At 39.4% G+C, this 26,507-nt stretch overlaps 1 protein-coding gene across 1 annotated transcript in view; it reads right to left on the reverse strand.

Moving 5' to 3' along the window:
• Positions 1–26,507, reverse strand: part of thsd7aa (thrombospondin, type I, domain containing 7Aa) — a 140,365-nt gene that overhangs the window by 12,553 nt on the left and 101,305 nt on the right. Inside the window, exons 10-23 of the mRNA XM_065292307.2 lie at positions 26,006–26,138; positions 25,814–25,917; positions 24,660–24,854; positions 21,154–21,420; positions 18,584–18,764; positions 16,813–16,950; positions 16,554–16,707; positions 15,640–15,784; positions 15,062–15,177; positions 14,837–14,954; positions 7,718–7,863; positions 4,208–4,382; positions 1,844–2,017; positions 1,624–1,719 (exon numbers count right to left, since the gene is read on the reverse strand). Coding sequence (XP_065148379.1) covers positions 1,624–1,719; positions 1,844–2,017; positions 4,208–4,382; positions 7,718–7,863; positions 14,837–14,954; positions 15,062–15,177; positions 15,640–15,784; positions 16,554–16,707; positions 16,813–16,950; positions 18,584–18,764; positions 21,154–21,420; positions 24,660–24,854; positions 25,814–25,917; positions 26,006–26,138 — 2,142 coding nt within the window. The remainder of the gene's footprint in view (positions 1–1,623; positions 1,720–1,843; positions 2,018–4,207; positions 4,383–7,717; positions 7,864–14,836; positions 14,955–15,061; positions 15,178–15,639; positions 15,785–16,553; positions 16,708–16,812; positions 16,951–18,583; positions 18,765–21,153; positions 21,421–24,659; positions 24,855–25,813; positions 25,918–26,005; positions 26,139–26,507) is intronic.

Below are 26,507 nucleotides of genomic sequence, written 5' to 3' on the forward strand. Positions count from 1 at the left end.
TTCCAAGTCTCATATGAATATCTACTGCCGAGCTGAGGCCATACAGAACAAAATTAAAAAATTTGCCTCTTCCTGGTATACCTGCGTCTTTACAGTCTAAAAAGAAAAAGCCTTGCTCGTAACACTTCTCCTCTCCCTGACTTTCTATCTTCCTCTCTACTAACCGTAGCCTGTGGGAATCAACTGGATCTATAAAAGCACTGAAATGTGCAGCCAGTGGCCAATACAGAGGTTTTATTTTCTCTAAGCTGGGATGAATCAATATAACCAATCAACAATGAGAGCAGTGAAACAGAACTGTTCCCTAATACTGGAATCACTCGTGACTGCTACCGCCAACTGTCATGACAATTGTTAAAGTAACAGCAAACACTACATGTCATTCATAGCTGGGGAAAATCAAAGATCTGGCAACTGGTTTACTCAGAAAATTACTTTATTTCAGCGAACAAAACACAGATCAGCTAAAAAGTACTCCTAAAAAATAAAAATTAAATAATAATCATCCTCCATAATGCGCTTGCTATTACCCATATAAACTTTTGCGTTACCAAGGCATTGCTGGACGCATTTGTATTACATTACAAAGGATGCTATCATCAACCCCACAGCGGTAACCATAACTGTACCGGTGCTCTGTCGATTACACAACGAGAACGGTTTGGAAAAGTGGCTAAATAATGTAAATCTGCATAATCTAATAGGTACTGTAAAAGTGTCCTTTTAAAAGGTTCCCCCTAACTGTAAGCATCTGCAGAAACGCGGTTACCAATTAGTAGCTTTTATGAATATTTATACTGCTGCATACCTTAATACAGCTTATGCATATTCATAAATGCAGAGCTGGTTGTTTTAGATGGATTGGTTACAGTTTTAAAGCTGCTGATGCACTGATCTGCCAATCGGACTTATGCGTGCCATCTGGAATGAGGTCAGTTTGGATAGTTCGGCACAGAGGACAAATAAACATTTGAAAATCATACGGAGGGCATGGCCATCACTAGCTGCCGTTTGGCATGCAGCATAACAGAGCTCAGAGCCAAATGAAATCTCAGGTTTAAAATGAAATATTCTCAGTGATGTTTTTGAGAGTGTAGGGGGCATGGACAAGCCTCACACATCTCCACGCTTGCAACAAAACTGATAGAGACGGAGAAAAATATGCATATTAATACATACACGGGCGGACAGCTGGCATAATGGTGAATGGGATTAAGATGTGGGTGTGACATTGTCATGGATTAAAAGATTATTTCTATCAAGTAAATACAGATATAAGAGTCACACACTTCAGCCTCCCAGGGTCTGACAGGACACCACATGATGTCAACTTTATCTCACAGTCTGTCATTAAATATTTTTTGGAGTGTGGAGAATATTGACAGTTCTGTCACAGTGATGGTTTTAATATATTTTCCTTGAATACTGACAGCAGATGTCTGTGCTTCTAGATATAAACCTTTTGTTGGCTACAAACAACTTCCTATTGGGAAAATATATGCTGGTATAAACTGGGCAAGCTGGTCTCTAGCTGTTCAAAAGACTGGTTAGCTAAAAGTGTTCAAAACATTTTTAGGATTATTTTAGATGTTTAGAGAGATCGGCATGAGCACACACACACACCTGTGACGTTTAATCCATCAGAGCGCTGGCACCAGACATGGCGAGATGAGCCTTTCCATGGACCGGTCATCCATTTGTACTCATAACACTGGCCCTCTTTAAACACATAAAACCAACATTTAGTAAGTAACATACAGACAAAAAAAAATCTAATTTGGAGAACAACAAATAACAACTAACTGGTTCTAATTTACTATAATTAATTCTTGCTACGACCCACCTGTACATGGCCTTGCTTCCCATTCCTGTTCTGGACACTGAAGAAGATTCTCGGGTTCCTGAGCTAGAACGGCACGAGAACGGACCTGCACGGAACCAAATCCTAGATCGTCACCGCTGATACAGCTCAGTTGACATGGACTCCACTCTGTCCAATCCGTCAGGTAACACTCGCCTACCGAACACACAGACACATTTGTTAACAATGGGTGATTCAACGTGGAGTCTTGAACTGATTTACCAATATTTAATTATTGAGACCGTTCATGTGAAAGACAGGTAATCATTTTCCTCTTAAGTTAAATAGCTATACAAATGGAAGTTTTTGCAAAGTTCTACAGCTAACTAGTTTAAGGAGTTTTGAGTTTTTGTATCAAGAAGTTAAAGAAGGCTTCAACTTAAATCCCATGTTTTTATATTTTTTTGTGTGCTGTCTAGGGAGTTTTCAGCAGAACTAGGCCAGACTGCCCTATAGTAAAAGCAATTTTGATTTCTGAATATATTTCCCAAAGTATTAATTATTCACAAAGTTGTCCTTCTCTAAATCCATAATCCTGTCATGATTTTTAGAGTATGTGTGCACAGTGAGTGCCAGAGGCGGATGCTGTACCTGAGAGCACAGACATCACTCCAGTGTGCTCTCTTAAAGAGCACCTATTTTATTTCTAAAAAACAATGTCATTTTGTGTATTTGGTATAATACAGTGTGTTTGCATGGTTTCTGGTTAAATTTTTCACATACCGTACAATTTTTAGCTCCAGATTTCACTCTCTTCTTGAAACGCACAGATTTAAAAAGCTCTGTGTCCCTGATTGGCCAGCTAATCTGTACGTTGTGGTTGGTCTGAATACCTCTGACGTCAGCCGGAAATGTGACACTCCTTACCATGTTTGAAAGATTGCCGCACAATGCAATGCTAACAGGAGTTATCTTACAGGCTGTGAGTACAAGCGGGAGGAATTATGATAATGTCGATCTTGTCTACATCACCAAACCCAAGAAGTAAACTGTTACAATCCATGTGTTTGTTGTAGTCCAAGAAAAGAGATTTCCAAAGTCGATAACTCGCGTCATTGTTTACTTTGGGGTTTGTACCTTTTGCATATTGTTAACATGTACTAATACACACTAACTGTACACACCAAAGGAAATGTAAAAATGTGAATCTGACAATAGGTGCTCTTTAAAAATAAAGGTGCTTCACGATGCCATAGAAGAAACATTTTTGGCTAAATGGTACCATAAAGAATCTTGAACATCTGAATAACCTGATTTCAAAACTTTGTCATTTAATGCCATTAATGGGACATTCATTTACTGCAACAGCCAAGTGACTTTGCATGACCCACCTTATCCCACTGCGCGACCCACTAGTGGGTACTGACCCACAGTTTGAAACCCCTGCTCTATGGCATCAAGTAGCACATGGAATGAATATACAGATAAAAAAGTGATGCTCAAGGTAAAGAGAAACAGAAGGAATATATTGAGAAAGCACAGCATTAGGTCACAGCTGGAGTTTTACAGATTGGGGTGAAGCAAGATGCGAGTTTTAAGCTTTAAAAATAAAAAAATGGTTTAATCAAAAGTCAGTGGTATGACTTTCCAAAAAAAAGCATCATCATTTTCTGTCTTAATACTCAAACAAACTTTCCAAACATAAAGGTTTTCAAAAGACTGTGTAAACAATTCCATCAATTTCCTGTGAAAGTGCAACAAAGTAATTTACAAAGCTTGACATGAAGCTTAAAATACAGCTTGGATGAGGAAATACAGGAAGAGGTTATAAAAGGTACTACAGAAGGTAGGCAATACAGCAGCATATGTGAGGCTTTTAAACTGTAGCTATAAGATATCCCAGGGAATATTTTTTTTTTTTTTTTAAAGTTATGTTTTTGGGCCATTTTATGCCTTTATTAGATAGATAGTAGTGTAGGAGAGGACAGGAAAGTATAGGGTGGAGAGAGAGGGGTACGGAATCGGCAAAGGACCTCGAGCCGGGATTCGAACTCGGGTCGCCGAAAGTGCGACTGCACCATATGTCGGAGCACTTGCCCATTACACCATCGGCTCCGACCCCAGGGAATATTTTTCACAGTTACTCATAAAAGCCTTACTGTCTTTAATGCCAAAGTAGGTCTGTCTGATTTAAAAGGATGCTGCCAGAAAGAGCAACACAAACTTGTAAACTCTCTTTTAATGCACTCCCACAGGCTAGCATTGAGGATGTTTTTGATGCATGAACTAGGTAATCTGAGGTAAACTTCAACTTATCGCACCAAGATTAGACACACAGCATTTCATTTTTAAACTACAGTTCATTTTGAAGTATGCACTGGCACTCAGTGTGGCAGTAGATGTTACCTGGGCAGGGCACTGTGCAAAACTCCTGCAGGATGATCTGCTTGTCTCCATCCACTGTCTGCTCCAGGTCACTACACAGTTCCTCATCCACCATACTGCCCGGATCCTTCTTTGAACCGTCGGACACGAAGCAGGACACATTCCTGAAGCGTAAGCCCTCTCCACACCTTGCACCCTGTGTGAACATACATTTTTCACATTAATGTATGCAAACAAACACTAGCTATAATGATAGATGGAACTGTTTTGTAGTCCCACACTCTTAAAAATACAGGTTCTAAAAGGGTTGTTCGCAGTAATGCCATAGAAACAAAGATTTTTGGTTCTCCAACAAACCTTGAAGAAACCTTTTATAGTCTGCAGAACATTTTAAAGACTACAATAAAACATTTTGAGCAACATAACAGTTCTGTCTTAGATACAGAAGCGACAAGTTCTTGGACGAATCTGGCTTATTTCTAGCTTGATTCTGGCTCTCTTGTGTGAAACAGCATTCGGCTGAGTTTTGTTGTGTGTATAGCAACCAAAAGCAAAATGCACCCTTTTGACTGAGTCCTGGCTTGAGTTTGGTCCACCAGAAAAATATTTGGCTGAGATCTGGCTGAGTTTTGGTTGTCCAAAGAGTGAAAAAAAAGGTTTTTGTCATGAAGAAATAAAAAAGGCTTAATATTTTTGTCATGACAAAACAGATGCTTTTTAAAATCTATTTATATCAAACCAGATTTACAAATGAAAAAACAACAAAGTAATTAATCTTGAAGACAATAATAAATATAAAGAACTTGATTAAAACTTAAAAATATCTTAAAACTTAAACTTATAAAAAAAAAACATATATCAAATAATATAAAATATGGTTTATATTGACAGTTTTTTTTACGTCAGTCCGACGTTGGGTTTTGATGTTAGTGCGACTTTGGGTTTTGACGTCATGCCGACATTGGGTTTTTTCGTCACCCCGACGTTGGGTTATGACGTCACGCTGATGTTGGGTTTTGACGTCAGGCCGACGTTGAGTTTTGGCATCGACGTTGGGTTTTGACGTCAGGCCGATGTTGGGTTTTGACGTCAGGGCGACGTTGGGTTTTGGCATCGACGTTGGGTTTTGATGTCATGCCGACATTGGGTTTTGACATTACGTTGATGTTGGGTTTTGATGTCATGCTGATGTTGGGATTTGATGTCAGGCTGATACTGGGTTTTGACGTCAGTCCGAGGACTCATGACTCTAAAATGTTAAATGTTTTTAATGGAACTCTATAGGCCCCCCAAAAATGACCTTTCAGGAACCTTTGTTAACTTTATTTACACTGTCAGAAAAAATATGAAGGTCCCTTGCTGTTACTCAGGTGGTACCCGTTTAAAAAGTAACCTTTGCATCTATAGAGTTCATATTAGTACATTAAACTTATAAAAAATAAAACATATATCATATAATATAAAATATTGTTTATATTGGCAGTTTTTACGTCAGTCCGACGTTGGGTTTTTATGTCAGTGCGACTTTGGGTTTTGATGTTCGTCGACGTTGGGTTTTGACTTTATGCCGACATTGGGTTTTCTTGTCACCCCCACGTTGGGTTATGATGTCAGGCCGATGTTGGGTTTTGACGTCATGGCGACGTTGGGTTTTGGCATCGACGTTGGGTTTTGACGTCAGGCCGATATTGGGTTTTGACGTCATGCTGATGTTGGGTTTTGATATTACGTCGATGTTGGGTTTTGATGTCATGCTGATGTTGGGTTTTGATGTCAGGCCGATGCTGGGTTTTGACGTCAGTCCGAGGACTCATGACTCTAAATGTTAAATGTTTTTAATGGAACTCTATAGCCCCCCCCAAAAAAATGACCTTTCAGGAACCTTTGTTAACTTTATTTACACTGTCAGAAAAAATATGAAGGTCCCTAGCTGTTACTCAGGTGGTACCCTTTTAAAAAGTAACCTTTGCATCTAAAGAGATCATATTAGTACATAAAACTTTAAACTAAAATAAAAGATATATCATATAATATAAAATATCGTTTATATTGGCAGTTTTTTTACGACATTCCGACGTTGGGTTTTTATGTCAGTGCGACTTTGGGTTTTGACGTTAGTCGACGTTGGGTTTTAACGTCATGCCGACATTGGGTTTTCTCGCCAACCCGACGTTGGGTTATGACGTCACACTGATGTTGGGTTTTGACGTCAGGCCGACGTTGAATTTTGGCATCGAAGTTGGGTTTTGACGTCATGCCGACGTTGGGTTTTGACGTCATGCCGACGTTGGGTTTTGACATCATGCCGACGTTGGGTTTTGACGTCAGTCCGAGGACTCATGACTCTAAAATGTTAAATGTTCTTAATGGAACTCTATAGCCCAAAAAGATGACATCTCAGGAACCTTTTTTAACCTTTATTTACACTGTCAGAAAAAATATGAAGGTCCCTAGCTGTTACTCAGGTGGTACCTTTTTAAAAAGTAACCTTTGCATCTAAAGAGTTCATATAAGTACCTCAAATGTGCATAATGTTACCAAAGAGTCCATAGTAGTACCGCAAAAGTACCTCAGAGGTCAAATGTATGCATATCTGTAATGGTACATTTTAGGACGTTTTAAAAGGCTACTCCCACAGTGACAGCTTTGGCCCATTTATTGACAATTTTTTTCTGACAGTGTAGAGTGTACAAAAAATTCAGGATAGACTGCATGTGTGCTGGTTTGCTGGTAAATAACAGAACTGGTGAATAACATAACTATGCTGGTCTACCAAAACCAGCATGGTCCAGAACAGAAAAGCATGCTGGTCTAAGATGCTATTTTCAGCATGTACTACACAAGAAAGCGTTTTTTAGAGCTGTAGACCTGGAAAGTTATCTAAGTGACACAAAAGGGGGAGATTTTACAAGAAATCCAGCAATGTTTCTCACTCCAGTGTCTGCCCCATACCCGGCATTGTCAGCTCGCCACATTATTTTTTCATACCCACTGAAAGCGTCTTCCATAAAGTGAAGGCATTGCTGGATGAGGCTGCAGAGGGCTGTCAGAAGACACAGACTTGGAGACAGGCAGCAGAGAACAAAGAACAGAGTCAATATTCCCTCACAGCCTGCACAATGACGGAGGCATAAGGTGTAGGGTGGGGGAATGAAGAGGAGAGAGAGGCTGTGTCTTCAGTCTGTTGTCTTTAATTAAACCTCCCGTTGGGCCCTGAAAGCCAGACAGACTGGAGGAAGATGACAGCAGACAGGGCAAAGCTGGAGTGGGTTGGGGATATTCTAAATATACCTAAACGTTTGTGAAGTTGACATGAACTGCTGGTGGTTTGCTGTAGGGAAGTGCGCCTCAGGTAAGATGAAACCTTGTAAAATGCAAGATCTTAAAATATTGCTTGTGTGTTGCATCATATTTACATTTATGCATTTGTCAAACGCTTACAAAATGTGTGTTCCCTGGAGATCAAAAACCATGACCTGTGGCTTTGCTAGCACAATGCTCTACCAACAGAAATACAATAAAGAAACTCACCTCAGATTTGCAAGGCGACCAAGCACTGTATCTCCAGCTGAAGCAGGGTTTCACAGGACAGGGTTTCCACTGTTCCAGCTGTGAGGAACATGGTCTCCCATCTCCTTGAGAGGCCTGGATCACAGTTCTTCTCCTCCAGAGCTTCCCTATTATGAAGAAACACTCACAATCATGCGTTTGGCAGACGCTTTTATACAAAGAGACGTCAAGGTACATTACATCTGCATGTGTTCCCTGGGAAACAAACCCATCACCTTGGGGACGGATCAGATGAGCTACAGGAAATGTTGCACTGTTTATAAAGTTGTAAAACCTTTGATGTATGTTTAGACACTGTAGTTGCATCTGGGTGATTCTTGCGAAATTAAACTTATGAGGTGTCATGAAACATTTTGATAAAAAAGTAAATGCAAAGTAAGAGTATCAAAATAAGAAGCATACAGTTACAAACATCTCTTCATGTACTATTTTGCACATGATTTCAAATGAACTCAAAATTTTGTTGTTTTTCCACATTTAAGGGGAACATTTTCATTACCGCAACGTGCCCATGACTGGATTTGGGTTCTTTGACATGGAAATATTGAAAGTTGAAATTTTATTTGTCATAGTACCTAGACAACTTTTTAGTCCTCATTACCGAAACATGAGTTTTTAAATGCATATATTTAATGTAATACCATGTTGTGCTAATGATAATTTTTGATAATGATAATCTAAATGTAAATAATTCTATAGGAAATATTTTTTTAAATCTTCTAAAAATAATTGTTTTAGTAAGTTTAGACCTTAATCTTATGGGCCCTATTTTAACTATCTGAAACGCAAGTGCGAAGCGCAATGCGCAAGTAACTTTGTGGGCGGATCTTGAGCGCTGTTGCTATTTTCCCGGTGGGAGAAATAACTCTTGCGCCAGGCACAAATCAATAAGGGGTTGGTCTGAAGTAGGTTCATTATTCATAGGTGTGGTTTGGGCGTAACGTCAAATAAACCAATCAGAACGCTATCCAACATTCCCTTTAAACGCAAGGGCGTAATGGCGGGTTGCTATTATTATGACGGATTTACCAGGCGCACGCCAGGAGCAGTTCACAGCCGAGGTGACCGACGTTCTTGTAAGAGCAGTCAAAGACAGAGAAGTTGTTTTGTATGGGGATAGGAGAAACCCGCCAAAATCAGCGTAGGTTAAACAGGCTGAGAGGAAATAGCCACAATTGTCTCATCAGCTGGCATCCCCATCGTTGCGCCAAGCGCTACAATGATGTCAGGAGACGGGGGAATCCCAAGCTTGCCAGCATAAATCGGGCACGCCGTGTAACGGGAGGTGGATCTGCCTCTACACATGACCTGACGCCAGCAGAGGACATCGCTGCGTCCACCCTCACCGCTGAAAGGGTTTGGGGGCTTTGAAATCGGACCCAAGAAACGCAAGCAAGGTCCAACCCCAAAGTACACTTACAAATCAAGTTCATATACATTAAGGTTTCTTATGAAAATATTTTAATTATTATTTACATAAAATAAACGTAATACAGCCACACAACAAACTTATGAAAATATTTTTAATCGTTATTTGCATGAGAATTTTTTAACGCAGCCACACAATAAATAAAAACTATCACCACAATGCTCACCACAATGATTTCCCTTATCTCATGTGTTAATATTTTTTATTGTAACAATTTAACTGTTGCATCTGTGTAGATTAGATAAGCAAAGTGTGTGCGTTGTGCACGCTATACATTACGGTCAAGCATGCGCCCTTAAAATAGCATAATGAACCACGCGCAACGCGCCACTGACTTTAGACTAGTTTTTTTTTGGTCAGTGGCGCAATTGTTTTTTGAAACTGCAAAATAGCATCTGGGATGGGTTGAGCCGCAACACGCCTCCTTTTTTGCGCTGAACCGCCCAGGGAGCGCAAGATCATTCCCTAGTTTGCCGACGTGCGTCTGTGGAGGGAAAAACCCGCTGTGCGCCGGTGCAAAATACGAATGATACATGCGTCACTGACAAAGTCAATTGCGCTGGGTGCAAGATAGGGCCCTATATGTGCAAATAAATTGGCTTTAAGTGCTTTTTATTTTTTATGATGCTGGACAACTTCTAAATCTGGATTTCGTGAGAATTATCCATATGATCAGTTTTAATAAGAAATCCACAATAATCGAAGTATAATGCCTTTTCTTATGCTCCTTATATACAACATTTCTCTTGTGCTCTAACCTCCATCAGAATGACCTGATGAGTGAAACAAAGGCTTTTACTCTACGTGAATTTCCTTATGTTAATCACACACCATCTGAGGAAACTCACTCCCTTCCCAAAAATGGTGTCTCGTAAAACACATTTTTTCTGTGCAGTAATGTTTCTGTGAATAACCTCCAGACCCGGAAACCACTTTGAATATTCATCTTTCTCTGTCATGATTTTCTTAAATCGATTCCTGAGGGTTGTAGAGCGGGGTGAAGAGAAATGGAGTGCAGAATATTTCAGGCAGAAGGCGTCGTGCTGTTTAAGACTGGCGCCCAGGGGACACTTGCAATAAAACTCTGTCAATTAGGCAGGGAACCCAGTGGGAAACGCACAAGCTTAAGTCTACCACACCCTTTTCTTACCCGAACGGTTGTTTCACATGGTGGGTGGTACAACAAAGAACTAAATACCACAACCATTATAAAACAATGAGAATGTTTAATATATTATAACTATGATCTTATGAATAACTATATAACTAAAGCTATAAGATTTTTTTCATCTGTTTAATACACACAGGCTTGGAATTGGTATATCAATGTTTTAGTAGCAGTGCAGTTAACTTGAAATATAGACCATTGACCATGTGACTCTTATGTAGAGTCCACTAACTCTGATGTCTAAATGGCTCTTGCTGCCTGTGTACCTCTGTATAGGGCCATTACCATAAATCTTTCTCTGGTAAAGGTCACCAAGCCTTCGTGTTGTTTAGAAGTCATCAAATTAACCATCCATGGAATAAAATTCCCTCTGCATTTGTAGGTGTAATACTACGTGGTTAGAAGATGCACAGACCCTTATAGGGTACAGTGAGGCACTTCGTAGTGTTCAGCATGATCATAACCGAATGCCCGGCCTACGCGCTGCCCTGAAGCTAGTTGTACCAGATGCAATTCATCTTCACCGCAGCCTGCCGTGATGGACTTTCCCTGCGGAAATCCCTCTGTGAAACTCTCTGCTTTCCAGCAACCACAAACCAAATCAACTCCCAGCTCTATGTTTCCACTTTTTATATGCTGGCTTCTATAGGGAAATCTCTACACACAAGTGCATTCTGTGAGATTTTAGCTGTAGGGATTGCTCATACAGTATCAAGATTCATTCTATTTCTCTCTTCCTTCTTAGCTTTTGGGTCTGTTTGCCATTTCTCCACTGGTGGTCATGGAGCAAATAGTGTATAACTGGTTAGCAACGTGTTGCTACTGTAAATGCAGCAAAGGTTTTTGTGCTTTTTTGCAATTTAAACCAATTAAGAACCACCCAGTTAGACAGTAGGGGGGGGGGTCGCACAATGGACCAGAAGTACCACGCTATGTAGGTATCTGAGGTATCGTACACTGGATGTGCATATTAGCACGAGCTTAGTCAGATAGCGTCTACTTCAAAATGCAAAATATACGTTAGCAGCCAATGTTAATCGCTAACGATTTGGGACAAAAATGTGATGTTTTTTTATTAATAAACTAGGCAGTGCAGCGACAGGGATTTGAGCAGCGTCCAGAGTCACAGCCGACGTCAGGCGCCGCCAGTGTGCATTCATGGAAAATACATCAGGCGCTTCTCATCCGGTGTGCGACCCCCTTAATGCTGCGTTTACACCAGCCGCGGTAGAGGTGTGAAACACGAGTGATTTCAATGTTAAGTCAATGTGAAGACGCGTTGACGCACGTCTGGAGATCTCGCGGCGCGAATGAGGCGTTTAGAGCGGCGCGGTAGACGCGATTCCGCCTCATTCGCGCATCTAGTTCGACCAAATGTGCAAATTGAGCGCCCGGCGCGGTATGCACGATATGCACGAATGGTGCTTTTTGTGCATTTTGCGTTTGACGCGAATTTGCGGCTGACGCCCGAGTTGAAAATGTTTAACTTTGGCGGATTTTCACGCCGCGTTAACCAATCAGCATCCTGCTTTCTGCTATGGCGGCAACCCCGCCCGGAGTCACTCATTCATTGTCCGTGAGCAGTCAACCGGAGCTATATGACACAAGTTCTTGTTTCTAAAGAGACAGGAATAAAAAGGACCTCGCTTTGAAGAGTGTCAGTGAGGACATTGGGCAACCTGGTAAGTTGTAAATACATATTTCACTTTTGAGTCACGTAACGTTTAATGACCCGCGCCGTTAATTCCCCCCCCTAGACCAAATACAAACCGCATAGCATTTGCGCCTCCCACAAAAAGCAGATTTCCCCTCTGACGCGCGCCAAATGCTTGATTTTTCTGCGCGTCTACTTCACTCTAGACGCGGCAATGCATTCAAACTGTTCAAGCGGCAAACTAGGTGCGGTAGACGCGATTTTGACGCCTCAACCGCGGTTCGTGTAAATGCAGCATAAGAGCCAAATGAATGTAAAGCAGTTAATCACAGCGTCTTCTTTAGGAGCGGGGTTATTAAAGTTCCATGTATCGCACCATAATAATAAGCAGAAATTTTACAAGTATCAATTACGCAGACGCTTTATTCCAGGGATTCCCAAAGTGTGGTACGCGCACCCCCAGGGGTACGCGAGCTGCCACCAGGGGGTGCGCGAGAGGAAAAATTTAATGGCGGTCTGTTTCTTTAAGTGGGATTTTTCCATACAATAAATAAATAAAAAAATGAACAGTAAACATTTCCTTTGTAATCGCTTTTATTTTAAATAAAAAACTATAATTTATTAGTTTTTGATAGAAACGTAGAAGACAGCTGCTGTCTTTTTCTACGCACTGCTCTTCTGTTATGCACTGCAGCCGCTATATGCGTGCCAACTCGTTTCATTCATTCCATATATATTATAAATATGCTTAACTGATTGAAATCAGGGAAACTGTCATGTGGGACGTCTTATGATAAAGTTGTTAGTCACGAAGGAGGAGGGGGACCAAGAGAGAGAGACTTTTTTATGGCAAAAATAGAAATAATGAAATGTGACGAGACATGGGCACAGGATACGCGAGCAATGTGTTTTCATGCATGGTAAAGAGACCGCCAATGAAGTATATAATAAAATACATAAATACTTACTGTAGAGAACTTATTAAAAGCTTTCATTTAATTTTGTTTGAAACTTGAGCTGTTAAAATGAATCTGCAAACTATTATACACCTTTTGTACGAACAGTAAAGGCTTTCGTTAATGTGTTTGATGGGTCTGCACGTGACGCACTGGTAAACATGAGGAAACCTCTCATATGTCATCTATTAGCTGACGGCAGTAAGTGTACGTTTTTTACCATAGTAAACTCGAATGGCGTCTAAATATCACAGTGGTTAAACGCATACACGGGGGCGCGCATCATCTACGCTGAGCGTAGTTTCAGATGGTGCAATAGGCGTAAATATTTTTCACAATGTTGGACGTAGCTAAGCCCGACGTAGGACTATTACACCCAACTTCTTAACGTCCGGCCAGTGCAACCGGCCCTTGGGTATTTGCGCATGATTAAACATGAGTATTTATGGTGAGAAAACAAAGCTTTTTTGGATTTTTTTTTAAATGGGGATTGGGGGTGCGCCAACCCGGTTGGGACATAGAAGGGGGTGCGCAGGAAAAAAAGTTTGGGAACCCCTGCTTTATTCAAATAGATTTTTTTGGATAAGGGAATCAAACCTGTGCTGTTTACATTGCTAAAACATTGCTCTACCAAATGACCTACAGGAACCAGAGGTGGGTAGTAACGAATTACATTTACTTCGTTACATTTACTTGAGTAAATTTTTTTGGTAACTAGTACTTTTAGAGTAAATTTAAGGATGGGTACTTTTTACTCTTACTCAAGTACATTTCTAGTGAAAAAACTGTACTTTTACTTAGCTACATTTGGCGGCGTTACTGCGCTACTGTCAAATGGTAATAATTAATGAATATATATATTTTTGTAAACTTTATAGGGCGTGTTCGAAAGTTTCGCGAGACAGGCTGCGTCACCCTTTAGCGCGCGACCGCGCGTAGATGAGAAGCAGATGAGAGCGCGTGTGCCACCTCTGACAGGAACACTATAGGACCACTAATTATTGACAAATTATTAGAGGCTGCATCACTACAACAACAAAAAAATCGACAAATATAAAAATACACTACATATTAACAAGCTTTATGCCTACAATATACTTGCATTAGTAAGTCAGTCGGTTTGAGAAAGAACCATGGGCCATTTGAGGATGAGACTATCTAGTTTTTGTTTTTGTTACAATGGTTTTCCTTTAAAGACTAAATTAAATGAAATAAATTCATGCCAGATTCCTGTGCATTTATGTTGACATGCAATTCCAAATACAAGCACAAGGACAATTTCTTTGTGTTAAAAGCTAAATATAACCTGCTGATTATCTATCTTTGTGAGAATCCTCTTGCCTGGGGAGGGATTAAAGCCGGTACGATGAACTAAGCCAGTACAGGTTTCACATAGCAGCATGGTTTGCTTTATCATTGGCTCTCAAAGACCTTGTGTAGTTGAGTGGTCTCTAAGGCCCCAAGCACACAAACATAACGGGTCCCTAATCAATCGTTGAAGCAGATGAAATTACACCGAAGGACATCATTATCCTCCACTCAAACACTGCTTTTGGACAATAACACGATTGTTCTTAAATCATAAATTTGTTGTGGCTCTCCCCAATGCTCTTGTAATTCTACAAGTGAGCTAAGTGTAATTTCCTAAAACCTGCGATTTGACGAAACCGGTCACGGTACCTAACATCAAAGACATTTTGGGCAGCGACACTCAACAGCCCTCCCAAGGCTTTGGAATATCAAACTAGCTCTGACCGGGACTGCTGAGAGTGTGAATTAACCAAGCCAGACAAATTTAATCACACTAAATTTTAGCACAAGCTGGCACATATACAACAAATAAAGCTTTAGAGTTTCAAAGGAGTTCGTTTACCTGCAAGACCACAGCTGTGGGAGCATTCAGACCAGGACGACCATTCGGACAGCTGGCAGTTGACGGGGCACTCGACCACGCAGGACGCATTCATCTGCCATTTCTTCTCAAGACCAAGCTGCAATAACACACATGAATTGAGTTTAGGGGGGTAACACAGGGTGAATTACAACTACTGTAACCGTAAGTAGATAAACATGGGAAGGTCAAACAATATTACTGCACCTCCTCGCAAAACTTGAGGTCCACTGACTTGGCGTCACTTCGAACACAGTCCAGCATTCGTGTTTTGAATCCAACCCCGCAAACAGCTCTGTCACTCAGCTGACATGTGCTCCAGTCTGGAAGTGCAATATCATAAACATTAGTATTATTACCCACAACAGTTACACATCAATGGTTGTGCCGTTTTTTTAAATATCCATTTTAACAAGATGTGTCTCAGATGTGAATGTGTCTGTGAAGTTAAATTCAAAATATCACAAAGATAATTCGGGACAAAAGTATCTTTAGCCACATTAGTACATAGTCAGTGGCTGGGGGCGGGGCTTTGTAAGTGTGACATCACATTAACAAGAGAATCAAAACAGCATGTCTAATGAAACTGCTCTTGTTAAATGGTTTTTTTTTTCATTGTAGGCTGCTTATGTTCAAACACCGTTGTTTATGTTGGCGCAATCAAGGAAACAGAATTGCACCTTTAGTAATTGAAATTGTCAAAGATATTACGGTCTGGTACCGTAGATAGCAGATACAGTAGTTACTGACAGATATACATGTAGGTGATAGTTAACAATAGTTACCTGTAATATTATAGGAGTAATGGAAGCAGTTGGTGTTCACGATGCATGGTTCCCTCTCTGTGGTTGAAGGACACTGTTTCCCACCATCACCAGCCTGACGTATAGGACTGGCAGTTCTCTGCCTTGTACCATTTGCATTACATGGCTTCAATAAAAAGCAGAGAGCTTTCAATGAACAAAACAAATAAATAATGATGCTTGGAAATGTTCAGCATATGTGCAGCGCATGAATTTCGCTGTCAGATTTTCCTTGCCATTTTAGACGTTGGCAAGTAAATAAATAATCCGATGTCAAAACAGTCACATGTACAGTACAGACTTCCCACATTTTCACATCAGGGATACTCTCTCAGTATCCATGGCGATTAGCTTCCCTTGCAGTATGGTGGCAGCATGCCTGGAAATCACACTGAGAAGGAGACAAAAGTAAACCCCCCACCCCGTCCCCTGAGAGAATCCTCAATAACGCCTAAACATGCTTATGCCACTGCAGACTATTTATTGTATAAGCTCACTACCCCCCGGAAAGGCGAAGCGCTCCAAGCAACCAACCCACATCTAATCAAAACCCAGTATTTTATTCTGTATTTCCTTATACCTGGTTCACTGCTAACCGAGAATAAGAATAATACCGCATTTGATTGGTGTCTCAAATTTTCCTCAACTGGAAATGGAAATATAGGCTTTAGTGGTTGATCTATCTGGGTCTAGCCAATCAGCATGCGTTTAAATTACAGACATTCAAAGTACGTGTGCATTAAAAAATGTTAGCTCATCCTCATCATATGCACCATACTGTGTGAAAAATTAATTTAGGACAAAATTACCCAATACAACACCCTGGAGCACAATAGGGTGTGCTGTATCACACATTAGACTTTATGGGCTGGTTCTTAATCGATGCTTTTTCTTACCAGTGGGCATCGACTCCATGAACCCCAGTCAGTTAGAACACAATCCTCTGGACAGGGCAGCTTGCTCTCTCTGGCTCCAAGAGGCATCTCGTCTGGATCACAGAGATAGTCCTCTACAGGATCCGAAGGCCCATCTACAGTGTTCTGCATGCACCTTTTGTAGAAGATACAGTATATAATATCTGTTATGGAGCTCTTATTCAACAACAACAACAAAAAATTCAGTATTGTAAATGAAGTTGTTTTGAGTAAGTCATACCTCACTTTCCTAGTCTGTACACCTTCCCCACAGTTTTCCTTTAGATCGACATTGCTGACCTTCCAGACGCTCCATGGTTCAGCCACCCAAACATACTGACTGCAGTCACTCAGACATGGCACCACTTCATACACCTGAAAAGAAACCACAACGATTACAGCAGGAGAACTGCAACCCCTTTTTTTAAGTTTAAGGGTACATTTACATGAAGACATTGTAATAAAAACTGAAGTGTTTTGATTTCACAATAATAATGTTTCATGTGTAGACAACAATGACATCAAAGCGATTAAACACAGTATTTTGTAGTTTACAACAAGGTGATAATGTTATTGTTTAAAAAAAAAAAAATTTAAAGGGGACATTTCACAAGACTTTTTAAAGATGTCAAATAAATCTTTGGTGTCCCCACAGTACGTATGCGACGTTATATCTCTGCACTAAATGACAGTGCCGTGGTTGGATAGTGCAGATTAAGGGGTGGTATTATCCCCTTCTGACATCACAAGTCAAACCAAATTTCAATTAGCTGTTTTTAACATGCTTGCAGAAAATGGTTTACCAAAACTAAGTTACTGAGTTGTTCTTGTTCACATTTTTCTAGGTTGATAGAACCACTGGGGACCCAATTATAGCACTTAAACATGGAAAAAGTCAGATTTTCATGATATGACCCTCTAAAAAAACCTGTCATGTTAACAAAAAGTTTTAAAAGTGAATCAAGGGATAGTTTACCTAAAAAAATATGTAATAATTTACTCACCCTCAAGTTTTTCCAAACTTTTTTATAAAATAATTTCATTGGCTAAATAAAATGAAATGTGTTTTGAAAAATGTTGATAACCAAACTGGGGCACCATTCCCTTTCATAGTATAATTTTTTCAACTACTATGGAAGTCAATGGTTCCCCCAGATCTGCTTGGTTACTGTACACAAATTCTTCCATTTGTATTCAGCAAAACAAAAACAAAACTTGAGAGTAGAGAATGAGGGCTTTGTTTTGCTTTTTTAAACTTATTATATTTAAAACAACAATTGTAGTTGACTGTGTAAAAGTTTTATTTGGCAGTGACCTACTTAATATGCATTAGCCATAGTGGTCAAGATTATAAAATATATTACAAATTGTTCTGTATATTTATCAAAATCATGTAATTATAATTTCTTTATAACATGAAATTTATAATTTTATAAATATTAACCTCCTTAGCCCTGGATGTCCACATATGTGGACATCATTTTTTTTTTGTATGCACCATAATACTTAATTCTGTGTAACTGGATACTGTTGTACACAAAGGTGGGTAATTACACTGCTTCATGTTCAAAGAAAAACATTGGGTTGTTATATTTATTGGTTCTTCCTAACCCCAAAATAGCTGGAAAAATCTAAGAAATAAAAAAGACAAACCAAAGCTTGGGTCTTAGGAGGTTAATATATTGCCAAGATATTTACCTGAGCCTGTGGCAGGATTTCCACCATGAGAAGCGAGGAGATGAAAATAAGAACATGTAGAAGAATAGAGAAGTTAGATCAATCACTTAGCTTTGTAAATTCATACTGTTTCAACTCAACAGTCTTTAAAATATATAACGCTGTGATGTAGAATACAATACCCCATGATATTAACATATTAGCAGCCCTATCTCTGTGCATTAAAGAAACATGTTATTCCGTTTGATCAAATATTTATAACCCCCTTCTATTTAATCATTAAAACAAGATGAACATTATCCAACACCATTAAACATCATTCAGAGCTTCCACGTGCCTGGTTAACATGGTCTAGTTTCGGGCAGGGCCGTCCACCGTTGTAAGGTTTCTCTCGAAGCCACTTTGATCGTACTTTGACTCCACTGCCACACGACTTGCTACACCGTGACCAGTTTGACCACTCGCTGAGTTTGCAGTCCGATGGACAGGGAATGATACAGGCTTCTTCGATGTAACCTGTAGGAGAGCAATATTTGAAATTGTGTTTCTATTAAGTTAACATGAAGTTTAAAACAAGATGATTGGTTAGTAAAAAACATTGTGACACGTGAAACAGTGTATGTTTTGTATTAAAGTCAAAATTTTGGCATTATCACCGACAGTCTGCTAAAATTTCTATTTACCCCATGACATGCAAAGGTTCATGGTAGGAACGTTAAATATGATTGGTGAAATGATATATCTGCAAATCCTGAATTATTAAAGATGATTGTTTAAATATCAGGTGGGCGGAGTCTCATATATGATGTGCTGTTTCTTTAAACCAACCTGCCCTACAATACCCTACATGTACTGTAAACTGTATTAGACAACACATGCTATTGAATGTTGGTGTTATAAAAGTAATGAAATGCCACTTTTTGCTTAAATAAATATATAAATGACCACTAAGAGGATGGTAACAAATTTAAGAGCAAACAAAGACTGTGCAGAGCTTGCAGAAAAACACAAAGACCAATTCTTGTTGCCGGTTGTCAAAGCACACTTTGAGAAATATCATTTGCTCACTGGCTGATCCTGACATTTACCTTGACATCCTGTCTATGGGTCGATAAGAAGCCAAAATTCTGCTGTCTAGGCATACAAAAATTGCTTGTCAAAAAGGATGAATACAATGGAGAGATAGGTCTCAATCACCATTATCTGAGGTATATATTTATATCTAGCAACACAAGCATTTTTGCTTTGGTAGCTGGCAACTGCATTTTACGGCAAAACATATTATAATGTACCTAAGAGAGTAAAAGGTGAACTCAGAATTACTATGCATTAAAAAGTGTCCATCTTAATACCGTTATACACGAATACACCCAAAGCACAAGACAAAAATCATGTTGTGTCTAAAATATCTGCATCAACTTGAACCCAGTGCACAGAATACCTATATCAGAAACATTTCTTCCCATAGCTGGATTGAATACACACTATCACCCCCCCCCCCCCAATGAATTGCCTCGGGCAACGCGCCAATTCAACAGCCTCATAAAATAAAACCATGCTGCATATGGTGAGGAGCAGGGCGTCTGATTGGGGTAAGGGATGTCTTAGAGGCGGCAGAAGTGAAAGAGACATGCCCTGCCTCTGTCAGCATACCATCACACCAGGGATGCCATGTCTTTGAGCCTCTCACACGATCCATATGAGAAGAGGGTGACTCATAAAGACATAGTTCTTAATGTCACTGAGCTCCTGCATGGCTCAAAACATTGCACATGCTTTGATCTTGCACTGCAGTTGTCCACAGCCTAATCTTGTGCTGGGAGGATTGGATGGATTGCTTAATGCTCCATCTGAGGTCTATCCACATTGATTTTGCTTTGACCATCGGTGGGTACAAACTGAAACCATACATGAGTCAAGTACAGTATTGTTTTAAAAGATTGTGCAAAATCTCAAAAAGCCCCCCTGTGGTGAATTTTTTTGTATGTTTTTAGTATGATTTATGAGAAAACCATGCACAAAATCATCAGTAAACACTTTTGCTTCGTATTTTGTGCATAAAACAGTTTGCCTAAACTTACAAGTGTGCTGACTGAATGAATCAGGTAGTCTGAGCTGGTGTGATTGAGTGGAGGCGGGGCTAATTTGCATATTAATGTATGCATATACTAAATGAAGCAAGGAATATTTAGGCCATTTTAAGGCCTAAATACATTATTTTCACAGGTCAAAAACACTTAAATATATAATTTTGATGATCAAAGATGGATTTTAAAGGATACAATTACCGACTGCGGGGGACTTTAAATACTCCAAACGGTCATATGCATTACTAACGACAAAACATAGAGATCTATTCTCTAAACTAATATGCATAGACAATCATATATAAGGCAATTGTAGGTTTGATTTTCCCACTGTGACTATGGCACTTTAAAGGGATAGTTCACTTTAAAATGAAAATTCTGTCATCATTTACTCATCCTCATGTTGTTCTAAACCTGTATGAATTTCTTTTTTCTGATAAACACAAAAGAAGATATTTTGAGAAATTATGGTAAACACACAGCAGATAGTGACCATTGACTTCCATAGTAGGAATAAAAAAATATGATGGAATTTAATAAGTACCGTCAACTGTGTGCTTACCATCGTTTATCAAAATATTTTCTTATTCATTTATCACAATACTTCCAAAATATTTTTTTCCTACTATGGAAGTCAATGGTCACTTACTGCTGTGTGTTTACCATCATTTCTCAAAATATCTTTTGTGTTCATCAGAAAAAAGAAATTCATACAGGTTTAGAACAACATGAGGATGAGAAAATGATGACAGAATTTTCCATTTAAAGTGAACTATCCCTTTAAAACTCTTTTTGTATTGTTATTACTTTCAACCCACCGTGACTGTTGCAGCGTGATGTCTCCACAAGGCGGTTGTCCTGGTCATAACACACCGTAGCTTGATACCGGTAGCCCTGGCCACATTCCTTGATATCACCTTGTACTTTCATACCCATAAGTCCCTCCACGCGTCCACCTTCAGGCAGTATGCAGTCGGACCAGTTCCCGACAGGCTGGGCGTTGTACTTGTTGCACGGGCAGTACTGTGTCTCGCTCAAAGGGTACATCTGCGTGTTTTTACACTGTTCCCTTTTTTTGCTTTTACCTAAGAATGCAAAAACACTTAGTTTAGAAGTTCAAAGTCATGCCTTCTAATAATTAAAATTTTAACTCTTTCCCCACCAGAAAAAACACTTCCCTGCCAATGACGAGTATTTCCGGCAATCCGCAATACTGCTAATATCCACCACTTATACAACCCGGAAGCAACATCTCACATGAAAGAGTAAGAACTCGGTGTATGTTTTGAGGATCACTCTGAATGTGATCTCTATCAAAAGTCCTTCACAAAAATTGAAGAATAAGAAGATAACTAATCAAGGTAGGATGAAAGTTTTTTTTTTTTTAAAGCAGAGGGTCTGTTCTTTCATTTGCTATATTGTATGTTTATATATATTTAAAGAAGAACATTTTCTGAAAGGCATTAAACTTTTGTGAAAATCATGAAAAATGATGGCACAGGTGGACAACAAAAAGAGTTGATGTTTAGATAAATACATCTTTAAAAAAAAAACAATAAGAATACTGTTAAAACCAAGTTTTCATCAATATTAGGAATTAATATAGATTATGGTCCAATCTTGTGTAATGTAATCTTTTCTGAAGTTGCTTGATAGCAGACTTTTGAAAGGGCATTTTGGTCTGTGTTATGTAAGCTTCTAAATCAGTGACTCACCTCCTTCACACTAAAGGTTAAGCAAGATTTTTCCCTCAGTTAAGATTTAATCACACGAGTCTAATTGATGCTGTTTAGCTGAATATTTTTTTTTATCACAGAAGTGTATGAATACTACATTGACAAAATTCGCTTTTAGTAAGCATTCAAAACTTCTCAATCTACCAAGTGATCAGCGATTTTTATGACATCATTCTGCACTTCTGCTTTTCATAAGATTGCAGGTTGTGAAGTAAACTATTTTAAAGAAAGAGGAGCCACAAAGTATAGAGACAGAGCTCACAAAAAAACGAATAATGCCTAAAAGCTGCTGTGTGACAATATGTACAGCTAACAAGCCAAAAAACCCAGAAATAAGTTTTTATAAGCTGTCGACCTCAAAAAACGAGCGTTTAAAGACACAAAAGTGGAAACAGGCAACTTTTCATTGTACTCCTATTATTAGAACTGCGTCCACTGGGGGAAACGTAGTCGGCGAGCCACTTTTTTCTCCTTAAAGGATGAGTTTTACGGTTCGACAGCTTATAAAAACTTATTTCTGTGTTTTTTGGCTTGTTAGCTGTACATATTGTCACACAGCAGCTTTTAGGCATTATTCTGTTTTTTGTTATAAGCAGAAATGACAAGGAGGCGGCCTCTCGCAATACAAAATCAATGTAGACAATTGGATTGTTTCCCCCCCGGTGGGCGTGGTTTTTACATTTGCATAACTGTGCTCTGTCTCTATGATCTGTCCTTACTTTCTGCACTGTCAGAAATAAAGCTACATAATACAATGTTATAACTTTACTGGTACATTACCCTACCTTAAGGATCTATTGTGTACCTTTAAAGGTAAAGTTAACTGTTTTAAAGTACACAATAGGTCCTTAGGGTACAATATCATATCCCAAATGGTACAACATCTCAATTTGTTGCATACCCATAAAGGTACAAACATGAACCTTTGAGGGTACCACCTCAGCGACAGAAAAGGTACAGTTTTGTACCTTTTGATACCTTTTTTTAAAAAAGTGCATTGCAGTTGAAATGACATAAACATATAAAAAAAGATGAACATTTCAAGGAACCTTCATAAGACAATGCATGAATTTGTCTTGTTTTCCACCACTTTAAAGGTCACGTTCTTTCTGATCTCATTTTTTAAACCCTAGTTAGTGTGTAATGTTGGTATAATAGCATAAATAATATTTGTACAATGTTAAAGCTCAACGTTTACTGCCAGGTGATATATTTTCTTTAACAGAATTCCCCTTTCAAAGCCTACAGTCAACGTCCGGTTTGGACTACAGCCCTCTACTTCCTGCTTTAATGACGTCACTAGAACAGTTTTTTACTAAACTCCGCCCACAGGAATACGTCAGTGGTCAGCTAAGCTAACGGCAAGCTAATGCCGAGTTCAGACTGCACGATTTTAGCCCTGATTTTGACTCGCCGACAGGTTTTGAGAAATCGCCGACAAATGCCCGAAATCACAGGCAAATCGAAGCTCGTGCACGCGAGTGACAATCACACAGTGTGAATTATAAAAGACGCGTTCTGAGAGGATCGCCGACGAGTCGCCGACACCCGTGAGATATTTGGCATGCTAAATATCTGGACCGGTCGGCGATTCAAAATCATGCCGTGTGAAATGTGTTTTGACTGACAATAACATCGGCGATGACCTACATCCAATGAGAGAGCAAAATACAGGACAGCTGGAAGTTCGGGGAGGAGTCTCTCAAAACATTTCCTCCTTCATAATTTTTATTTCTTCTTCTTTCTGCTGCAAATGAGCGCACATGCAATTTGTATGGTAAACTTCTTGTGGGTGACCATTTCAAATAATAATCCCAGTCTCACGTGAGAACTCCGGTCTTGCACGCGTGACCTCGCGTTGTTTCATTCGCGTCACTTCTCGCGTCCGTTTGGTTGTGAGACGGACCGGGAAACAGTTATCGGCGATTCTTCTTACGGTAAAGTCATGCAGTATGAAAACCCCTGTCGCCAATCCATCATGCAGTCTGAAACAGCAGCGACTGAACCCTTCCCCAGATAATCACGCAGTGTGAAACCACAGGTGACCCGACTAGTTTGAAAATCATACAGTCTGAACTCGGCATAAGCTGCTATCGAATCACAACACACTTAACAAACTACACAATCAGAACTCATTACGTATTTCTGAAGGAGGACAATTAAGACATCAGCCCGATTTGAGGACAGTGAAAAACAGCAGTAAACAGATAAGTAAATTGTGTGAAAAATACAGCATTTTTTACACGTGAAACATGTGTTATATTGTAAACACTGTAAACACAATCAAAGCTTTAAAAAAACAGAAAGAACAGGACCTTTAAAGCAATACGCACATCTAGTAAAAATATTACACTGCATGCAATGACAACATCTATAGTATAAGCTAATGTAAATACTTTTGCAAAGGACAGCAAAAGATTTAAAAATATCAAAATAAATGCATTGTTAAACATCAAGTTTCAAACATGATGTGAACATAGGTGAGAATACTCTGTTTGTGGATTCCCTCAGTCAAAGACCACCTTGCATAAATGCATTATTAATAGAACAGTTATGTGTTCAGTTTATCTATACAGTCCCAGTCTTACCAACAAGAGTCCGCTTCCTGGTCCGCACACCTACACAGTCAGCTGCACAGGATGAGAATTTGGACCAGGCTGTAAGCTGGCAGTCATCCTGGCATGGAAGTTGGCATAACTGAGTGAGTTGAGGCATAGGACCAGCAAGCTTTAGACACGCAGCAACATCTGCAGGACCACCATCCAACTTCTTACAAGAGACGGCTGAGAGAAAGAGAGATAATAAGATCATAAACTGATAGATAATAATACCAGTACAAGGAGCAAAATTAAATGCAAAAAAGAGAGAGAAAATACCACCCAGTAATAAAACTCTAAATTCACACTGATAAGGATCAGGCGTCTCTCACCAGTAAAGCCGCAGATATTGAATAAAGATAAGCATCTTGTGATGGATTACACGAGAGGGCAGTTTAATGCCTATTGACTTGAGCTGAACGGATCCAGACATATATCGTTGAAACCGTTTGAAAGCAATTGTATTGGATTGCTTCTTCAGCCGTGTCTGTGTATGGCAGGATACTATTACGGGTAATGGTTGCTAATGCAGCTGTACTGAAGAGAGCTGGGTATCTTTGATATCTAAAGACGCTCATGTTGTGGTTCTAATGTGAGTTTGAGAATAATTTACAGACAATCTCTTGCATTTTCTTTTGAATAATATCCACTTGATACTGAATGGGAAGTCTTCTATTAAAACAAGATTTTCCAAGAAAACTCTAACCTATAAATGTATTTTTACAGCAGGATAAACATTTATAAGTAATACTGTGGTAAATGCACTTTTATCTGCATGTAACATCCACTTTCTGCAGGCGAATAACCCAAGACTCTCATCTCATCGTCAAATATGTTTTTCAATCACTCCACAGTAATAGGTCTCCATTTAAACCCCTGAAGTATTTATTGGTGAGAGTCGAAGCAAAAGGTTAATCTTTTGGCTGCTTCTGAATCTCTTAAAAAACATTAACTTTGTATCTGAAGGCATTAATGTTGTTTGCAAAAAGCGAGCAGAAAGGCGCTTTGATGCCGATTCTCAGTCACAGATCAAATTACCACCAATCTCATGCATTTACCACACGCTTAAGCTCCAATAGGAACCAAAATACCAGAGTTATTTTGACAGCATGATTGAAATATGTAGGATCATTTGGATTCTGTACCTCTAGCCTGTAGTCCTGGTCCACAGGTCTCCTGAGCTCCAGGGCTGTCCTGCCGAATGCTCCAGGGCACCAGCTGACACCTTCGCCACTTGTGGGTTTTCCACCTGAGGCACAGATATTGGCATTTCATCCATTTTTTAAGCATTGACATGAATTAATAATCACTGCAGGAATTAGATTTTGAGAAAAGACCTGAAGCCTTGACAAACAGATGCGGCATCGCATTCCTTCTCCTGGTAGAGCACTTCTGGACAGTCTTGGCCTCCATTGGCTGGAAGCTGTAGTGTGATGCGTTTCCTGGATTGCTTCTTTTTGATGGCACCACCTAAATATATATGAGGAAATGGACAGAAAGTATAAAACTGTCACACATAAAAAGAAAACATTTACACTTTAATGGGCTGTGTTGCTTTTACCAAGGTTTGCAGCCGACTTTAGCCTTAATATATTCAGAATGGCAATACATTCAAGCTGCCATCTGCTTTGTGGTTTGATGACTATAATATTAGTTGCTATTTAAAAATGAACGAGGCTGCAATGCTCAGCAATTCTCTTTTAAATAAACTTGAATCAGTGATTTATATTCTCGTTGAAGTTCTCCACTAAGCAAAGGCATTGCCAAACATCTCATTGTGGATTATTTGTTTTCATTTTTTTAACATTGTGCCATTGTGCTTCCTTAGAGGATATGCTC

This window comes from Paramisgurnus dabryanus, chromosome 19 (assembly GCF_030506205.2).
Source record: "Paramisgurnus dabryanus chromosome 19, PD_genome_1.1, whole genome shotgun sequence".
In the NCBI taxonomy this organism is placed as follows: Eukaryota; Metazoa; Chordata; class Actinopteri; order Cypriniformes; family Cobitidae; genus Paramisgurnus; species Paramisgurnus dabryanus.